General features: G+C 46.7%; 1 protein-coding gene across 1 annotated transcript; it reads left to right on the top strand.

The window, feature by feature from the left end:
* The first annotated feature begins 8,961 nt into the window (after positions 1 to 8,961).
* On the top strand, positions 8,962 to 14,444 carry LOC129846523 (uncharacterized). Its single transcript, XM_055914454.1, has 2 exons — positions 8,962 to 9,050; positions 13,318 to 14,444. Exons 1-2 carry the CDS (start codon positions 9,029 to 9,031, stop codon positions 14,127 to 14,129), a joined length of 834 nt encoding a protein of 277 aa, XP_055770429.1. The 5' UTR covers positions 8,962 to 9,028; the 3' UTR covers positions 14,130 to 14,444.
* Positions 14,445 to 15,359: the final 915 nt, after the last annotated feature.

The raw sequence follows: 15,359 nt of genomic DNA, 5'->3' as shown, positions 1-15,359 counted from the left end.
AGGAGGATGGTCCTCCAGTTCCTCCTCTGAGAAGCCTCTACTGAATTCACTGAGGAGGATGGTCCACCCCTTCCTCCTCTGAGAAGCCTCTCCTGAAAATCACTGAGGAGGATGGTTCTCCCCTTCCTCCTCTGAGAAGCCTCTACTGAAAATCACTGAGGAGGATGGTCCTCCCCTTCCTCCTCTGAGAAGACTCTACTGAAAATCACTGAGGAGGATGGTCCTCCCCTTCCTACTCTGATCAGACTCAAACTGAAATTCACTTCTATGTGCATTATAGCAGTCGAACATGTAGTGTTTGGTCACATGCTCCTAGCACGCAACGATTACATCAAACTTTAGTTTGTTAACCCCATAACACACACTACAACCACTACTGACTACAGCTAATACTGACTACAACCACTACTGACTACAACCACTACTGACTACAGCCACTACTGACTACAGCCACTACTGACTACAGCCACTACTGACTACAACCACTACTGACTACAGCCACTAGTGACTACAGCCACTACTGACTACAACCACTACTGACTACAGCCACTACTGACTACAGCCACTACTGACTACAGCCACTACTGACTACAACCACTACTGACTACAGCCACTAGTGACTACAGCCACTACTGACTACAACCACTACTGACTACAGCCACTACTGACTACAGCCACTACTGACTACAGCCACTACTGACTACAGCCACTACTGACTACAATCAGTACTGACTACAACCACTACTGACTACAACCACTACTGACTACAACCACTACTGACTACAGCCACTACTGACTACAGCCACTACTGACTACAGCCACTACTGACTACAGCCACTACTGACTACAGCCACTACTGACTACAACCACTACTGACTACAGCTACTACTGACTACAACCACTACTGACTACAGCCACTACTGACTACAACCACTACTGACTACAGCCACTACTGACTACAGCCACTACTGACTACAGCCACTACTGACTACAACCACTACTGACTACAGCCACTACTGACTACAGCCACTACTGACTACAGCCACTACTGACTACAATCAGTACTGACTACAACCACTACTGACTACAACCACTACTGACTACAGCCACTACTGACTACAACCACTACCGACTACAGTCACTACTGACTACAGTCACTACTGACTACAGCCACTACTGACTACAGCCACTACTGACTACAACCACTACTGACTACAACCACTACTGACTACAGCCACTACTGACTACAACCACTACTGACTACAGCTACTACTGACTACAGCCACTACTGACTACAGCCACTACTGACTACAGCCACTACTGACTACAACCACTACTGACTACAACCACTACTGACTACAACCATTACTGACTACAGCCACTACTGACTACAACCACTACTGACTACAACCACTACTGACTACAACCACTACTGACTACAACCATTACTGACTACAGCCACTACTGACTACAACCACTACTGACTACAACCACTACTGACTACAACCACTACTGACTACAACCAGGAACTGAGGAACTACATGGTACATGGTACTCTTTGAGCCAGTCATTTCAGGACATTCATTGAAACTATTATTAAAAAATAGAATAATCAAGCCATTTTAATAGTATAAAGTCCTTTACAGTTGTTCAGGGAAACTCACCTTCACCTCTAACGTTTAGCTCTGACCTGAGTGATGATACGGCTGCCATTTTGATGTGTAGACCTGGGTGATGATACGACAGCCATTTTGATGTGTAGCCCTGACCTGGGTAATGCCACGACAGCCATTTTGATGTATAGCCCTGACCTGGGTGATGTCACGACAGCCATTTTGATGTGTAGCCCTGACCTGGGTGATGATACGGCAGCCATTTTGATGTGTAGCCCTGACCTGGGTAATGCCACGACAGCCATTTTGATGTGTAGCCCTGACCGGGTAATTCCACGACAGCCATTTTGATGTGTAGCCCTGACCTGGGTAATGCCACGGCAGCCATTTTGATGTGTAGCCCTGACCTGGGTGATGCCACGGCAGCCATTTCTATGTGTAGCTCTGACCTGGTTAATGCCACGACAGCCATTTTGATGTGTAGCCCTGACCTGGGTAATGCCACGGCAGCCATTTGGATGTGTAGCACTGACCTGGGTGATGCCACGACAGCCATTTTGATGTGTAGCCCTGACCTGGGTGATGCCACGGCAGCCATTTTGATGTGTAGCCCTGACCTGGGTGATGCCACGGCAGCCATTTTGATGTGTAGCCCTGACCTGGGTGATGTCACTGCAGCCATTTTGTGACAGATATCTTCACCTCATATCAACCATCACTGTGGAAAGGTATTAGAAATCACGGGGTTTGGACCTGTCGCTTTGGTTACTTCTAGGGTTGCAACATCTGGTAACTTTCTTAAAATTCCCTAGTTTCCCAGAAATCCCAGTTGGAATATTCCTGGAATAAGAAAACAAATATCTGGAAATCTGGAGACCTGCAACCTGGTTTTCTGGAAGTATGTTTTTTGGGAAAGTTACCAGTATTTCGCAACCCTAATTACAGTAATCCATTACATAGTGTCCAAGCACAGTTTCTACAGGAACTACGTCCCATATCAACTATATTTGGAAAGATATCCTCGTTCACAGTTACTCCAGAGCATGTATTGAATTAAACTGCCAGACTGTGCCTTGACAAAAAATACTTTAAATCAAAGTTAAATCAATGATGAACTTTGGCTGAGGCAATGGAGGCTGACCGTAACGAGAGGAGGGAAGAGAAACTAGTAGAAGTGGAGAGGAAGAAGACAACATCAGAATGAGAAAGACCCCGGCTCATCCCTCGCTCTGGAAAACATACTAATGAACTTCCAAATCCACCTAAGGGCTAATTAACCATGATACCCTGTGACTTGGATAGAGGGAGAGAGGGAGAGAGAGAGAGGGAGAGAGAGCTAGAGAGGGAGAGAGGGAGAGAGACAGAGAGAGAGAGTGAGAGAGAGCTAGAGAGGGAGAGAGAGAGAGACAGAGAGAGGAAGAGAGAGAGAGAGAGAGGGAGAGAGACTATATCTACAGGTTTTAAGGTGTAATTTGGGAGACACTCCTAGTGTCATCAGTGTTAATTGCTGCTCTTTCATCTAACTGCAAGGCCACTCCTTGTCAGACACTTATGCATACTAACATCTGTGTGCATACTAACATCTGTGTGTGTGTGAATGTGTTGGTGTGTGTGGGTCAGAACATAAAGACGACTGAAGACTACAACACAAAAGCTTCGCCAATCATTATTATATTCTGGACATGGAGGCAAGCACACACACGCGCACGCACGCGCACACACACACACACACACACACGCACTCACACACGCACACACACACACACACACACACACACACACACACACACACACACACACACACACACACACACTAGAGGATGTTTGGTATTCAGTAGTGTTCTCTGTTCCTCTGGCTCTTGTGTTTTTCTGACAGGTTGACCTTTCTCTATTTCCTGCAATACACACTGTATCATCACACACACACACACACACACACACACACACACACACACACACACACACACACACACACACACACACACACACACACACACACACACACACACACACACACACACACACACACACACGCGCACGGACTCACGCACACACAGACACACACACACACACACACACACAAACACGCGCACGGACTCACAGCACGCACGCCACACATGAGTACAGAAATACATACATGAAATGTTCCCACAAACGTCAATATATGCCTTCATTTGTGCAACCCCGGCAAAGTCTAAACTATGACACAGCGATGACACCCATGAGGTGTGTAGACAGAGCTAAACTATGACACAGCGATGACACCCATGAGGTGTGTAGACAGAGCTAAACTATGACACGGCGATGACACCCATGAGGTGTGTAGACAGAGCTAAACTATGACACGGCGATGACACCCATGAGGTGTGTAGACAGAGCTAAACTATGACACGGCGATGACACCCATGAGGTGTGTAGACAGAGCTAAACTATGACACGGGGATGACACCCATGAGGTGTGTAGACAGAGCTAAACTATGACACGGCGATGACACCCATGAGGTGTGTAGACAGAGCTAAACTATGACACGGCGATGACACCCATGAGGTGTGTAGACAGAGCTAAACTATGACACGGCGATGACACCCATGAGGTGTGTAGACAGAGCTAAACTATGACACGGGGATGACACCCATGAGGTGTGTAGACAGAGCTAAACTATGACACGGCGATGACACCCATGAGGTTTGTAGACAGACCTAAACTATGACACGGCGATGACACCCATGAGGTGTGTAGACAGAGCTAAACTATGACACGGCGATGACACCCATGAGGTGTGTAGACAGAGCTAAACTATGACACGGCGATGACACCCATGAGGTGTGTAGACAGAGCTAAACTATGACACGGCGATGACACCCATGAGGTGTGTAGACAGAGCTAAACTATGACACGGCGATGACACCCATGAGGTGTGTAGACAGAGCTAAACTATGACACGGCGATGACACCCATGAGGTGTGTAGACAGAGCTAAACTATGACACGGCGATGACACCCATGAGGTGTGTAGACAGAGCTAAACTATGACACGGCGATGACACCCATGAGGTGTGTAGACAGAGCTAACTATGACACGGCGATGACACCCATGAGGTGTGTAGACAGAGCTAAACTATGACACGGCGATGACACCCATGAGGTGTGTAGACAGAGCTAAACTATGACACGGCGATGACACCCATGAGGTGTGTAGACAGAGCTAAACTATGACACGGCGATGACACCCATGAGGTGTGTAGACAGAGCTAAACTATGACACGGCGATGACACCCCATGAGGTGTGTAGACAGAGCTAAACTATGACACGGCGATGACACCCATGAGGTGTGTAGACAGAGCTAAACTATGACACGGCGATGACACCCATGAGGTGTGTAGACAGAGCTAAACATGACACGGCGATGACACCCATGAGGTGTGTAGACAGAGCTAAACTATGACACGGCGATGACACCCATGAGGTGTGTAGACAGAGCTAAACTATGACACGGCGATGACACCCATGAGGTGTGTAGACAGAGCTAAACTATGACACGGCGATGACACCCATGAGGTGTGTAGACAGAGCTAAACTATGACACGGCGATGACACCCATGAGGTGTGTAGACAGAGCTAAACTATGACACGGCGATGACACCCATGAGGTGTGTAGACAGAGCTAAACTATGACACGGCGATGACACCCATGAGGTGTGTAGACAGAGCTAAACTATGACACAGCGATGACACCCATGAGGTGTGTAGACAGAGCTAAACTATGACACGGCGATGACACCCATGAGGTGTGTAGACAGAGCTAAACTATGACACGGCGATGACACCCATGAGGTGTGTAGACAGAGCGTGATGCTCAGACCACCGTACTGCAGCAGCTTACAGAGCGTGATGCTCAGACCACCGTACTGCAGCAGCTTACAGAGCGCCAGCAAGCCGCCAGATTACTGGATCAGAGCAGAGGGTTGGTTTGAAGTAGTATGGCTTCCCTTAATCGTATCCCTAAACTTAACCTAAACCTAAACCTAAACCATGAGGAGTTAAAGCCTGCATTTAACTGTTTGTGTTACTTCTGTTTTTAACCCTGTTACCAGGCAGAATTCCTGCTATAATCGTGTAGAATTAATAGGACAAAAAATAGACATTCATCCACATTGTGGAACATTTCGACGTGAAACTATGAGACCTTGTTGCGCACGGACGTGGACCCACACACACACCGAGTTTCTGGACCGGAGCACATGCAGGAAACTTCACTTCTATCTCCCCTCTTTTAACATGACAGACATGGCTGTGCAAGCTTTTGTTCCAGCCCTGCACTAATAGACCTGGTTCAGCTAATCACGGCTGAAAACCATTAACAATTGTTGATGTGATACCGGAGGTTACCCAGCTCTACAGGTCCAGGATCAGTCAATGTGAGGGGAGGAGGCTAGTTAAATGTTGATGTGATACAGGAGGTTACCCAGCTCTACAGGTCCAGGATCAGTCAATGTGAGGGGAGGAGGCTAGTTAAATGTTGATGTGATACAGGAGGTTACCCAGCTCTACAGGTCCAGGATCAGTCAATGTGAGGGGAGGAAGCTAGTTAAATGTTGATGTGATACAGGAGGTTACCCAGCTCTACAGGTCCAGGACCAGTCAGTGTGAGGGGAAGAGGCTAGTTAAATGTTGATGTGATACAGGAGGTTACCCAGCTCTACAGGTCCAGGATCAGTCAATGTGAGGGGAGGAGACTAGTTAAATGTTGATGTGTCTTGTTATTCCAAATTGGGAGACAGTTTAATAAAATGGTTCCCTCCCTCCCTCCCTCCCTAATAAAATTGTTCCCTCCCTCCCTAAAAAAATGGTTCCCTCCCTCCCTCCCACCCTAATAAAATGGTTCCCTCCCTCCTTCCATAACATTAATGCAATGTGTGTAATATATGTTACCTATATCTCTTCAGCAACACCACAGAGCTGTAGGGAGATGGGGGAGAGATGGGAGAGAGATGTGGGAGTGACAGAGAGAGATAGACAGAGAGACATAGAGAGAGAGAGACAAAGAGAGAGAGAGAGAGATAGAATGAGAGAGAAAAAGAAAATGAGAGAGAAAGAAAGAGAGAGACAGAGACAGAGAGATACAGAGAGAAATAGAGAGAGACAGAGACATAGAGAGAGACAGAGAGACATAGAGAGAGACTGAGAGACATAGAGGGAGAGACAGAGAGACATAGAGAGACATAGAGAGAGACAGAGAGACATAGAGAGAGACTGAGAGACAGAGACAGAGAGACAGAGACATAGAGAGAGACAGAGAGACATAGAGAGAGACTGAGAGACAGAGACAGAGAGACAGAGACATAGAGAGAGACAGAGAGACATAGAGAGAGACTGAGAGACAGAGACAGAGAGACAGAGAGACATAGAGAGACATAGAGAGAGAGACAGAGAGTGAGACAGAGCCATAGAGAGAGATAGAGAGATATAGAGAGAGACAGAGACAGAGAGACATAGAAAGAGAGACAGAGATACATAGAAAGAGATATAGAGAGACAGAGAGATAGAGACATAGAGAGAGACAGAGAGAGAGACAGAGACATAGAGAGAGACAGAGAGATAGAGACATAGAGAGAGACAGAGACAGAGACAGAGAGACATAGAAAGAGAGACAGAGAGACATAGAAAGAGAGAGAGAGAGACATAGAGAGATGGTGGCTGATTTACAACTGAATGATGAACTGTAGACAATATATTTGTTGCTCTATTTTTGGAATTCTCCTATTTCATGCTGCAGTTCCATAACTGGTCAGTAGAGGGTAGTAGAGCGTAGCAGAAACACCAAAGTGAAAGACCCATCGGACCAAGGAGCTACCAGCCATGTCTATCTGCCTCACTGAAAATCATGTGAATTATATACCAGCTAATCAGACTGAGATTCTATCCCAAATAGCTCACTATTCCCTATATATTGCACTACTTTTGACCAGAGCCCAATGGGCCCAGGTCAAAAGTAGTGCACTTTAATTGAATATTGTGTCATTTGGGATGAAGCCTGAATATTACTGGTAGAATTGGCTTGAAATCGCTGACCAGGCTGGATGTGCTGCTCGGTCATTAGGATAAATATCAATGAAAACATATATTATACAATTAAATAGACTGATCAAATGGATAATACAGAGAGAGAGAGAGAGAGAGAGAGAGAGAGAGAGAGAGAGAGAGAGAGAGAGAGAGAGAGAGAGAGAGAGAGAGAGAGAGAGAGAGAGAGAGAGAGAGAGAGAGAGAGAGAGAGAGAGAGAGAGGGAGAGACAGAGAGAGACAGAGAGAGAAAGAGAGAGAGAGAGTGAGAGAGTGAGAGAGTGAGTGAGAGAGAGAGAGAGAGAGCGAGAGAGAGCGAGAGAGAGCGAGAGAGAGAGAGAAAGAGAGACAGAGAGAGACAGAGAGAGACAGAGAGAGAGAGAGAGAGAGAGAGAGACAGAGAGAGAGACAGAGAGAGAGACAGAGAGAGAGAGAGAGAGAGAGAGAGAGAGAGAGAGAGAGAGAGAGAGAGAGAGACAGAGAGAGAGTGAGTGAGAGAGAGAGAGCGAGAGAGAGCGAGAGAGAGCGAGAGAGAGAGAGAGAGAGAGAGAGAGAGACAGAGATAGACAGAGAGAGACAGAGAGAGAGAGAGAGAGAGAGACAGAGAGAGACAGAGAGAGAGAGAGACAGAGAGAGACAGAGAGAGAGAGAGAGAGAGAGAGAGAGAGAGAGAGAGAGAGAGAGAGAGAGAGAGAGAGAGAGAGAGAGAGAGAGAGTGAGAGAGTGAGAGATAGAGAGAGAGAGAGAGAGAGAGAGAGAGAGAGAGCGAGAGAGAGCGAGAGAGAGCGAGAGAGAGCGAGAGAGAGAGAGAGAGAGAGAGAGAGACAGAGATAGACAGAGAGAGACAGAGAGAGAAAGAGAGAGAGAGAGAGAGAGAGAGAGACAGAGATAGACAGAGAGAGACAGAGAGAGAGAGAGAGAGAGAGAGAGAGAGACAGAGAGAGAGAGCACTGCTACCCACTCACCTGAACCACTGCCAAGATAGGGAGAAAGAGAAAGAGAAAGAGGGAGCGAGAGAGATAACTTTGTTAATGTAAACATATGTCTCCATGACAACACAGCCCCTTCAATTAATAGATATTATATATATTCTCCAGCAATCAGATGGCAGCCTGGGCAGCCCATGACTTGACATGGTTGATGCAAAGCACTGTCTGCTGTGTAGTCATCCCTCAACAGAACCATAGTCAGGCGCCTGTCACATGGCCATGACGCGGTCACCTGTACCTCTGCCAAGTCCACCTGCCAAGTCCACATCTGCCACTTTACCTGCCTGTCAGACACTCAGTCACTGCCAGACAGAGAAGTATCAACAACAGGAAGACGGTGAATCCAGGGATTCTCTGTATCAACGATGGCAACTTCCAACACTCACGGTAAGAGATCTTCATCTTTAAAGACACCCTGCTTCATTTGTGCCTCAGAGAGTCACCACAGTTAATGTCCAACGAGATCTTATGAAGTTGTGAAATTGACTTGCCACTCTGATGCCACGGGGGTGGGGGGGGGGGGATAAACGTAGATTTGTAACGGTTAAGTTTAGACACGAATTCTGAATGGTTCAGGTAAGGCTGTATATGATGGGCAACCTGAGCCTACAATAATACATGTATAGTTTCCACATGAATCCATGTTCATCTCCTTAAAGTCTATATTTTGTAGTGCAGACTTCATTTGACCAGGAAGTTGAATGTTTGCCATGACAGAGTAGCTGGCCCAGTTTAAACAAGGCATTTTAGTCCATCATGTTTCCAGGCTTTCAGAAAGGGTCCCCAGTCGTATGAAGATGTTAAAGGAAGTGATACAGATTGAAGTGTTGTGAGTTTTGTTTGCGTGTTCCACAGTCTTGTACAGATGAAAGCCCCACAAATTACTCTGATTTCATCCAGAAAAGTGGATTGGCAATATAAACAAATGTATTTTTTTACCATTTGCAAATTTTGTTAAAATATTTATTGTATTTACAATCAACTGGTAAAGGTTAATGAGGATATATATTGATATATATTAAGAGCCTTACAGATGATACAGTCTTAAGATGCTATGCCTTCTGTTGATCTTTTCAAAACATCCCAAATTACAATAAACGTGTTCAAGAAACCTGCAGCATTTGAATATTTCAGTCTATAACCTCCATAACAGTAAACTATCCTCTCCAAAATGATCGTTTTTGTGTTCAGCCTAGTCTTTTCTTCAAAATGGCAATCCATGATTTGACCTAAGACTTACAAATTCACAGTCCTAATATTTTGTTCAGTCTCCTCCAGGAGCTTGTCCACAACAACATAGACACATACAACACACGTTTAATCTGGTTTCACACTCTGAAACTGTGAAAATGATAATGACCTTTTGTGTAAGAGCTGTTTAAAAAAAAACTGTTCAGGTGGTTTGGAGTTTTTGGCCCATATCATGACATCGCAATCTGATCTGACCAATGACAGTTCCTCTGGGTAAGGGGGTGTGCATAATATCAGCCAATCAGGGATGTGTATGCAAATATCTTTAAAAAAACGCCCACACCATCAGAATGATCATTTCAATGGCCAAAAGAGTCGTAGGGAAATAAATGATTGTTTTCATGAAATAAACACAAACAGCGATTTATTAGAAATACAACGACGATACAAAAGAAAAAGGTTGCATGAGGCTTCAAACAGGAAAAAACGCAAATAAGTGATTAGCTCTGGGATTGAACCTGCGAGCCACTGAGTGACACTCAACGTCCTGGCAACCTGGACTGACGTCACACATCACCATGGATACGGTTTGACCTGTAATGGCACCAATTATTATCAGTGTCTTATCAAATGATGACAAGGTCTGTAGACATTTGGCCATTTTTACTGTGATTGTCTGTAAATGAGTATGTATTTAACTGTTTCAAAGTCAGGGTTAAATGCAAACGTAAACTGTCTAAAGAAGCACTAGAACCTGCTAAACCTCATTTTTTTTGTCTCCTACAACCTACGCAGAAGGTTAATCCGATAAATGCTCTCTGCTGGTAGGTTGACAACATGCCATGGAATATTTGAGGTTATCGTTGTTGGCCGGTTTACTGGAAGCTCTGACTCCGAGGGTCACAAGTTCAGTCTCAGTGCTAAGGGCTCTTTTTATTTAAGATTTTCGCGAAACCTTAACCCTTAACTTAACCACCCAGAATGAATGGCTAAAATTAACAGTTGCCTGAACTTTGCTTCTGGTTTAACTCTATCCCAAACCTTAAACTAAAAATCTATGTTTATCCCGCCGTGGAGAACAGTCTGATTCTAAAGTCAATGTTTATCCCCCCGTGGAGAACAGTCTGATTCTAAAGTCTATGTTTATCCCCCCGTGGAGAACAGTCTGATTCTAAAGTTTATGTTTATCCCCCCTTGGAGAACAGTCTGATTCTAAAGTCAATGTTTATCCCCCCGTGGAGAACAGTCTGATTCTAAAAATCTATGTTTATCCCCCCGTGGAGAACAGTCTGATTCCAAAGTCAATGTTTATCCCCCCGTGGAGAACAGTCTGATTCTAAAAATCTATGTTTATCCCCCCGTGGAGAACAGTCTGATTCTAAAAATCTATGTTTATCCCCCCGTGGAGAACAGTCTGATTCCAAAGTCAATGTTTATCCCCCCGTGGAGTACAGTCTGATTCTAAAGTCAATGTTTATCCCCCTGTGGAGAACATTCTGATTCTAAAGTCAATGTTTATCCCCCCGTGGAGAACAGTCTGATTCTAAAAATCTATGTTTATCCCCCCGTGGAGAACAGTCTGATTCCAAAGTCAATGTTTATCCCCCCGTGGAGAAGAGTCTGATTCTAAAAATCTATGTTTATCCCCCCGTGGAGAACAGTCTGATTCTAAAAATCTATGTTTATCCCCCCGTGGAGAACAGTCTGATTCCAAAGTCAATGTTTATCCCCCCGTGGAGTACAGTCTGATTCTAAAGTCAATGTTTATCCCCCCGTGGAGAACATTCTGATTCTAAAGTCAATGTTTATCCCCCCGTGGAGAACAGTCTGATTCTAAAAATCTATGTTTATCCCCCCGTGGAGAACAGTCTGATTCTAAAGTCAGCATTTATCCCCCCGTGGAGAACAGTCTGATTCTAAAGTCAATGTTTATTCACCCGTGGAGAACAGTCTTATTCTAAACTCAATGTTTATCCCCCCGTGGAGAACAGTCTGATTCTAAAGTCAATGTTTATGCCCCCGTGGAGAACAGTCTGATTCTAAATTCAATGTTTATCCCCCCGTGGAGAACAGTCTGATTCTAAAAATCTATGTTTATCCCCCCGTGGAGAACAGTCTGATTCCAAAGTCAATGTTTATCCCCCCGTGGAGAACAGTCTGATTCTAAAAATCTATGTTTATCCCCCCGTGGAGAACAGTCTGATTCTAAAGTCAATGTTTATCTCCCCGTGGAGAACAGTCTTATTCTAAAGTCAATGTTTATCCCCCCGTGGAGAACAGTCTAATTCTAAAGTCAATGTTTATCCCCCCGTGGAGAACAGTCTGATTCTAAAAATCTATGTTTATCTCCCCGTGGAGAACAGTCTGTTTCCAAAGTCAATGTTTATCCCCCCGTGGAGAACAGTCTGATTCCAAAGTCAATGTTTATCCCTCCGTGGAGAACAGTCTGATGATACATAATCAATGTTTATCCCCCCGTGGAGATTAGTCTGATTCTAAAAATCTATGTTTATCTCCCCGTGGAGAACAGTCTGATTCCAAAGTCAATGTTTATCCCCCCGTGGAGAACAGTCTGATTCCAAAGTCAATGTTTATCCCCCCGTGGAGAACAGTCTGATTCTAAAGTCAATGTGTGATATCTTGACTGCACCAATGACACCTGCTGTAGCCTGTGAATGTGACAAATACACTTTCATTGGATTTGATCTGGGAAACATTCATCCCATTGTACTGGTTTGGGGTAGTTTAGAGTGGGTTCTGATAGGACTCCTAATCGTTAATAAACATTCATCTACGTTCTCCCCCATCTCTTGTCTTCCCCCTCTTCCACCACCTCCCAACCCCCTCACTCTCTCCTCCCTCTCTCCTCCCAACCCCCCCTCACTCCTCCCAACCCCCTCCCTCTCTCCTCCCTCTCTCCTCCCAATCCCTCCCTCCCTCTCTCCTCCCAACCCCCTCCCTCTCTCCTCCCAACCCCCTCCCTCTCTCCTCCCAACCCTCTCCCTCTCTCTTCCCAACCCCTCCCTCTCCCCTCCCTCTCTCCCCCCCTCTCTCATCCCAACCCCCTCCCTCTCTCCTCCCTCTCTCCTCCCAATCCCCTCCCTCTCTCCTCCCTCTCGCCACCCCTCTCTCCTCCCAACCCCCTCCCTCTCTCCTCCCTCTCTCCTCCCAATCCCCTCCCTCTCTCCTCCCAACCCCCTCCCACTCTCATCTCCCTCTCATTTCCCTCTCTCCTCCCTCTCATCTCCCTCTCATCTCCCTCTCTCCTCCCTCTCTCCTCCTAACCCCTCCCTCCCTCTCACCTCCCTCCCTCCTCCCAACTCCCTCCCTCTCACCTCCCTCTCTCCTCCCTCCCTCTCTCCTCCCTCTCTCCTCCCTCTCACCCCCTCTCAACTCCCTCTCTCTTCCCTCTCTCTTCCCTCCCTCTCTCCTCCCAACCCCCTCACTCTCTCCCTCCATACAGGTTTCTGTAAAGTGCTAGAAAGCACACTGCTGGGATTGGTCTCTGGATTAGCTGGAGGCTACCTGCTGTCCTCTACAGTGGAAGCAGGACGAGGTGACCTGTTTGGACCTCCAACCAAAGACGCCGTTGAGAAAGAATCCCAGTCCTTCAACAAGCTTATCATATTTCTGACTATGTGGATAGGATTTCTTCTCATGGTTTTGATCCCCATAAAAGTCTTACAATGGGTCAAAGCTGCGTTTAGGAGAACTGAGCCCGACGCCACGCAGGCGACTGTATTTCTGATAGGGACCACTGCTGTATGTGGAGGTTTGGGGCACGTCATGGAAACCGCAGTTGGAAGACTGTCCCACATCCAAGTTGTGTACAAATACACTGTAGATACGTCTGTGACTTTAGCATTTCTTGTAGCAGCGCTTTATGTTGCTGGATGTGCCGTAGTTGTCTCTGCTCCTGTTGGCATGGGACCAATGAAACGGGGAGCAGTAGCAGCAGGGGGAGGGGCTATATTAACCGTAATACTGAAGTGTCAGTCGGTAGTCGGCCAATGGGGGACCTTGGGAGCTCTTTTGGGTCCAGCCGGGGCTGCTGGGGTGGCTCTGTCTGCTGGTCTAACATGTAGCTGTAGTACCTATGGAGTAGCAGAGAGCAGTAGTACCTATGTGTGGGCAGGTAGAGCAGGGACAACACTGGGGACATTGTGTGCAGCTTGGTTTGGGACAGGGGCTCTGGGTGGTGTCACTGTCTTCATTCACATGTGGATCTCGTGCTTCTTCTCTGCCTCAGTACCAGTCGAGCTCCTCGTGTGGTGAATCTCGGAAGATAAACCCAACATAACCTTTTCTCTTTTTGTAATCGTTGTATTTGAATGATATCAGTATATCAGATGACATGTGGTCTATGTATGGGACTACAGGCAGCCATTTGTTCCTGACTCGGCTGGTTAAATGAAGGTTAAATCATGTGCTGTAAAACATTATTAACGGATGAACAGGGAACGCTGGTTTTTGTTTTAATCTTATTTTAATATTGTTTGCTTGGTTTGTTTGGGGGGCAGTATCATCAGGGGAATCTTGATTTATGTATCACATATAATAATCCCCTTTGAATAAACATTTATCATTTTATTTGATTGATTTATTTAAACTTTATTTAACTAGGAAAGTCAGTAGAGAAGGCCCTGTCTGTCCCCTGAAAGGCCTGTAGAGAAGGCCCTATCTGTCCCCTGAAAGGTCTGTTGAGAGGGCCCTGTCTGTCCCCTGAAAGGCCTGTAGAGAGGGCCCTGTCTGTAACCTGAAAGATCTGTAGAGAGGGCCCTGTCTGTCCCCTGAAGGTCTGTAGAGAGGGCCCTGTCTGTTCCCTGATAGGTCCGTAGAGAGGGCCCTGTCTGTCCCTGAAAGGTCCGTAGAGAGGGCCCTGTCTGTCCCTGAAAGGTCTGTAGAGAGGGCCCTGTCTGTCCCCTGAAAGGCCTGTAGAGAGGGCCCTGTATGTCCCCTGAAAGGCCTTTAGAGAGGGCCCTGTCTGTCCCTGAAAGGTCTGTAGAGAGGGCCCTGTCTGTCCCCTGAAAGGCCTGTAGAGAGGGCCCTGTCTGTCCCCTGAAAGGTCTGTAGAGAGGGCCCTGTCTGTCCCCTGAAAGGTCCGTAGAGAGGGCCCTGTCTGTCCCCTGAAAGGTCCGTAGAGAAGGCCCTGTCTGTCCCTGAAAGGTCTGTAGAGAAGGCCCTGTCTGTCCCCTGAAAGGCCTGTAGAGAGGGACCTGTCTGTCCCTGAAAGGCCTGTAGAGAGGGCCCTGTCTGTCCCCTGAAAGGCCTGTAGAGAAGGCCCTGTCTGTCCCTGAAAGGCCTGTAGAGAAGGCCCTGTCTGTCCCTGAAAGGTCCGTAGAGAGGGCCCTGTCTGTCCCCTGAAAGGCCTGTAGAGAGGGCCCTGTCTGTCCCTGAAAGGTCCGTAGAGAGGGCCCTGTCTGTCCCTGAAAGGTCCGTAGAGAGGGCCCTGTCTGTCCCTGAAAGGTCCGTAGAGAAGGCCCTGTCTGTCCCTGAAAGGCCTGT

The sequence above is a fragment of the Salvelinus fontinalis genome, unplaced genomic scaffold (genome assembly GCF_029448725.1).
Source record: "Salvelinus fontinalis isolate EN_2023a unplaced genomic scaffold, ASM2944872v1 scaffold_0575, whole genome shotgun sequence".
NCBI lineage: Eukaryota > Metazoa > Chordata > Actinopteri > Salmoniformes > Salmonidae > Salvelinus > Salvelinus fontinalis.
Note: the sequence above shows the minus strand (reverse complement) of the source record. Positions and strands in the feature narration are given on the sequence as shown.

What these genes read in the sequence shown, in the direction of transcription:
- LOC129846523 (XM_055914454.1), top strand. Translation starts at nt 9,029, where the DNA reads ATGGCAACTTCCAACACTCACG. An exon ending in GGCAACTTCCAACACTCACG is followed by an intron (nt 9,051 to 13,317) that starts GTAAGAGATCTT and finishes CCCTCCATACAG; the next exon opens with GTTTCTGTAAAGTGCTAGAA.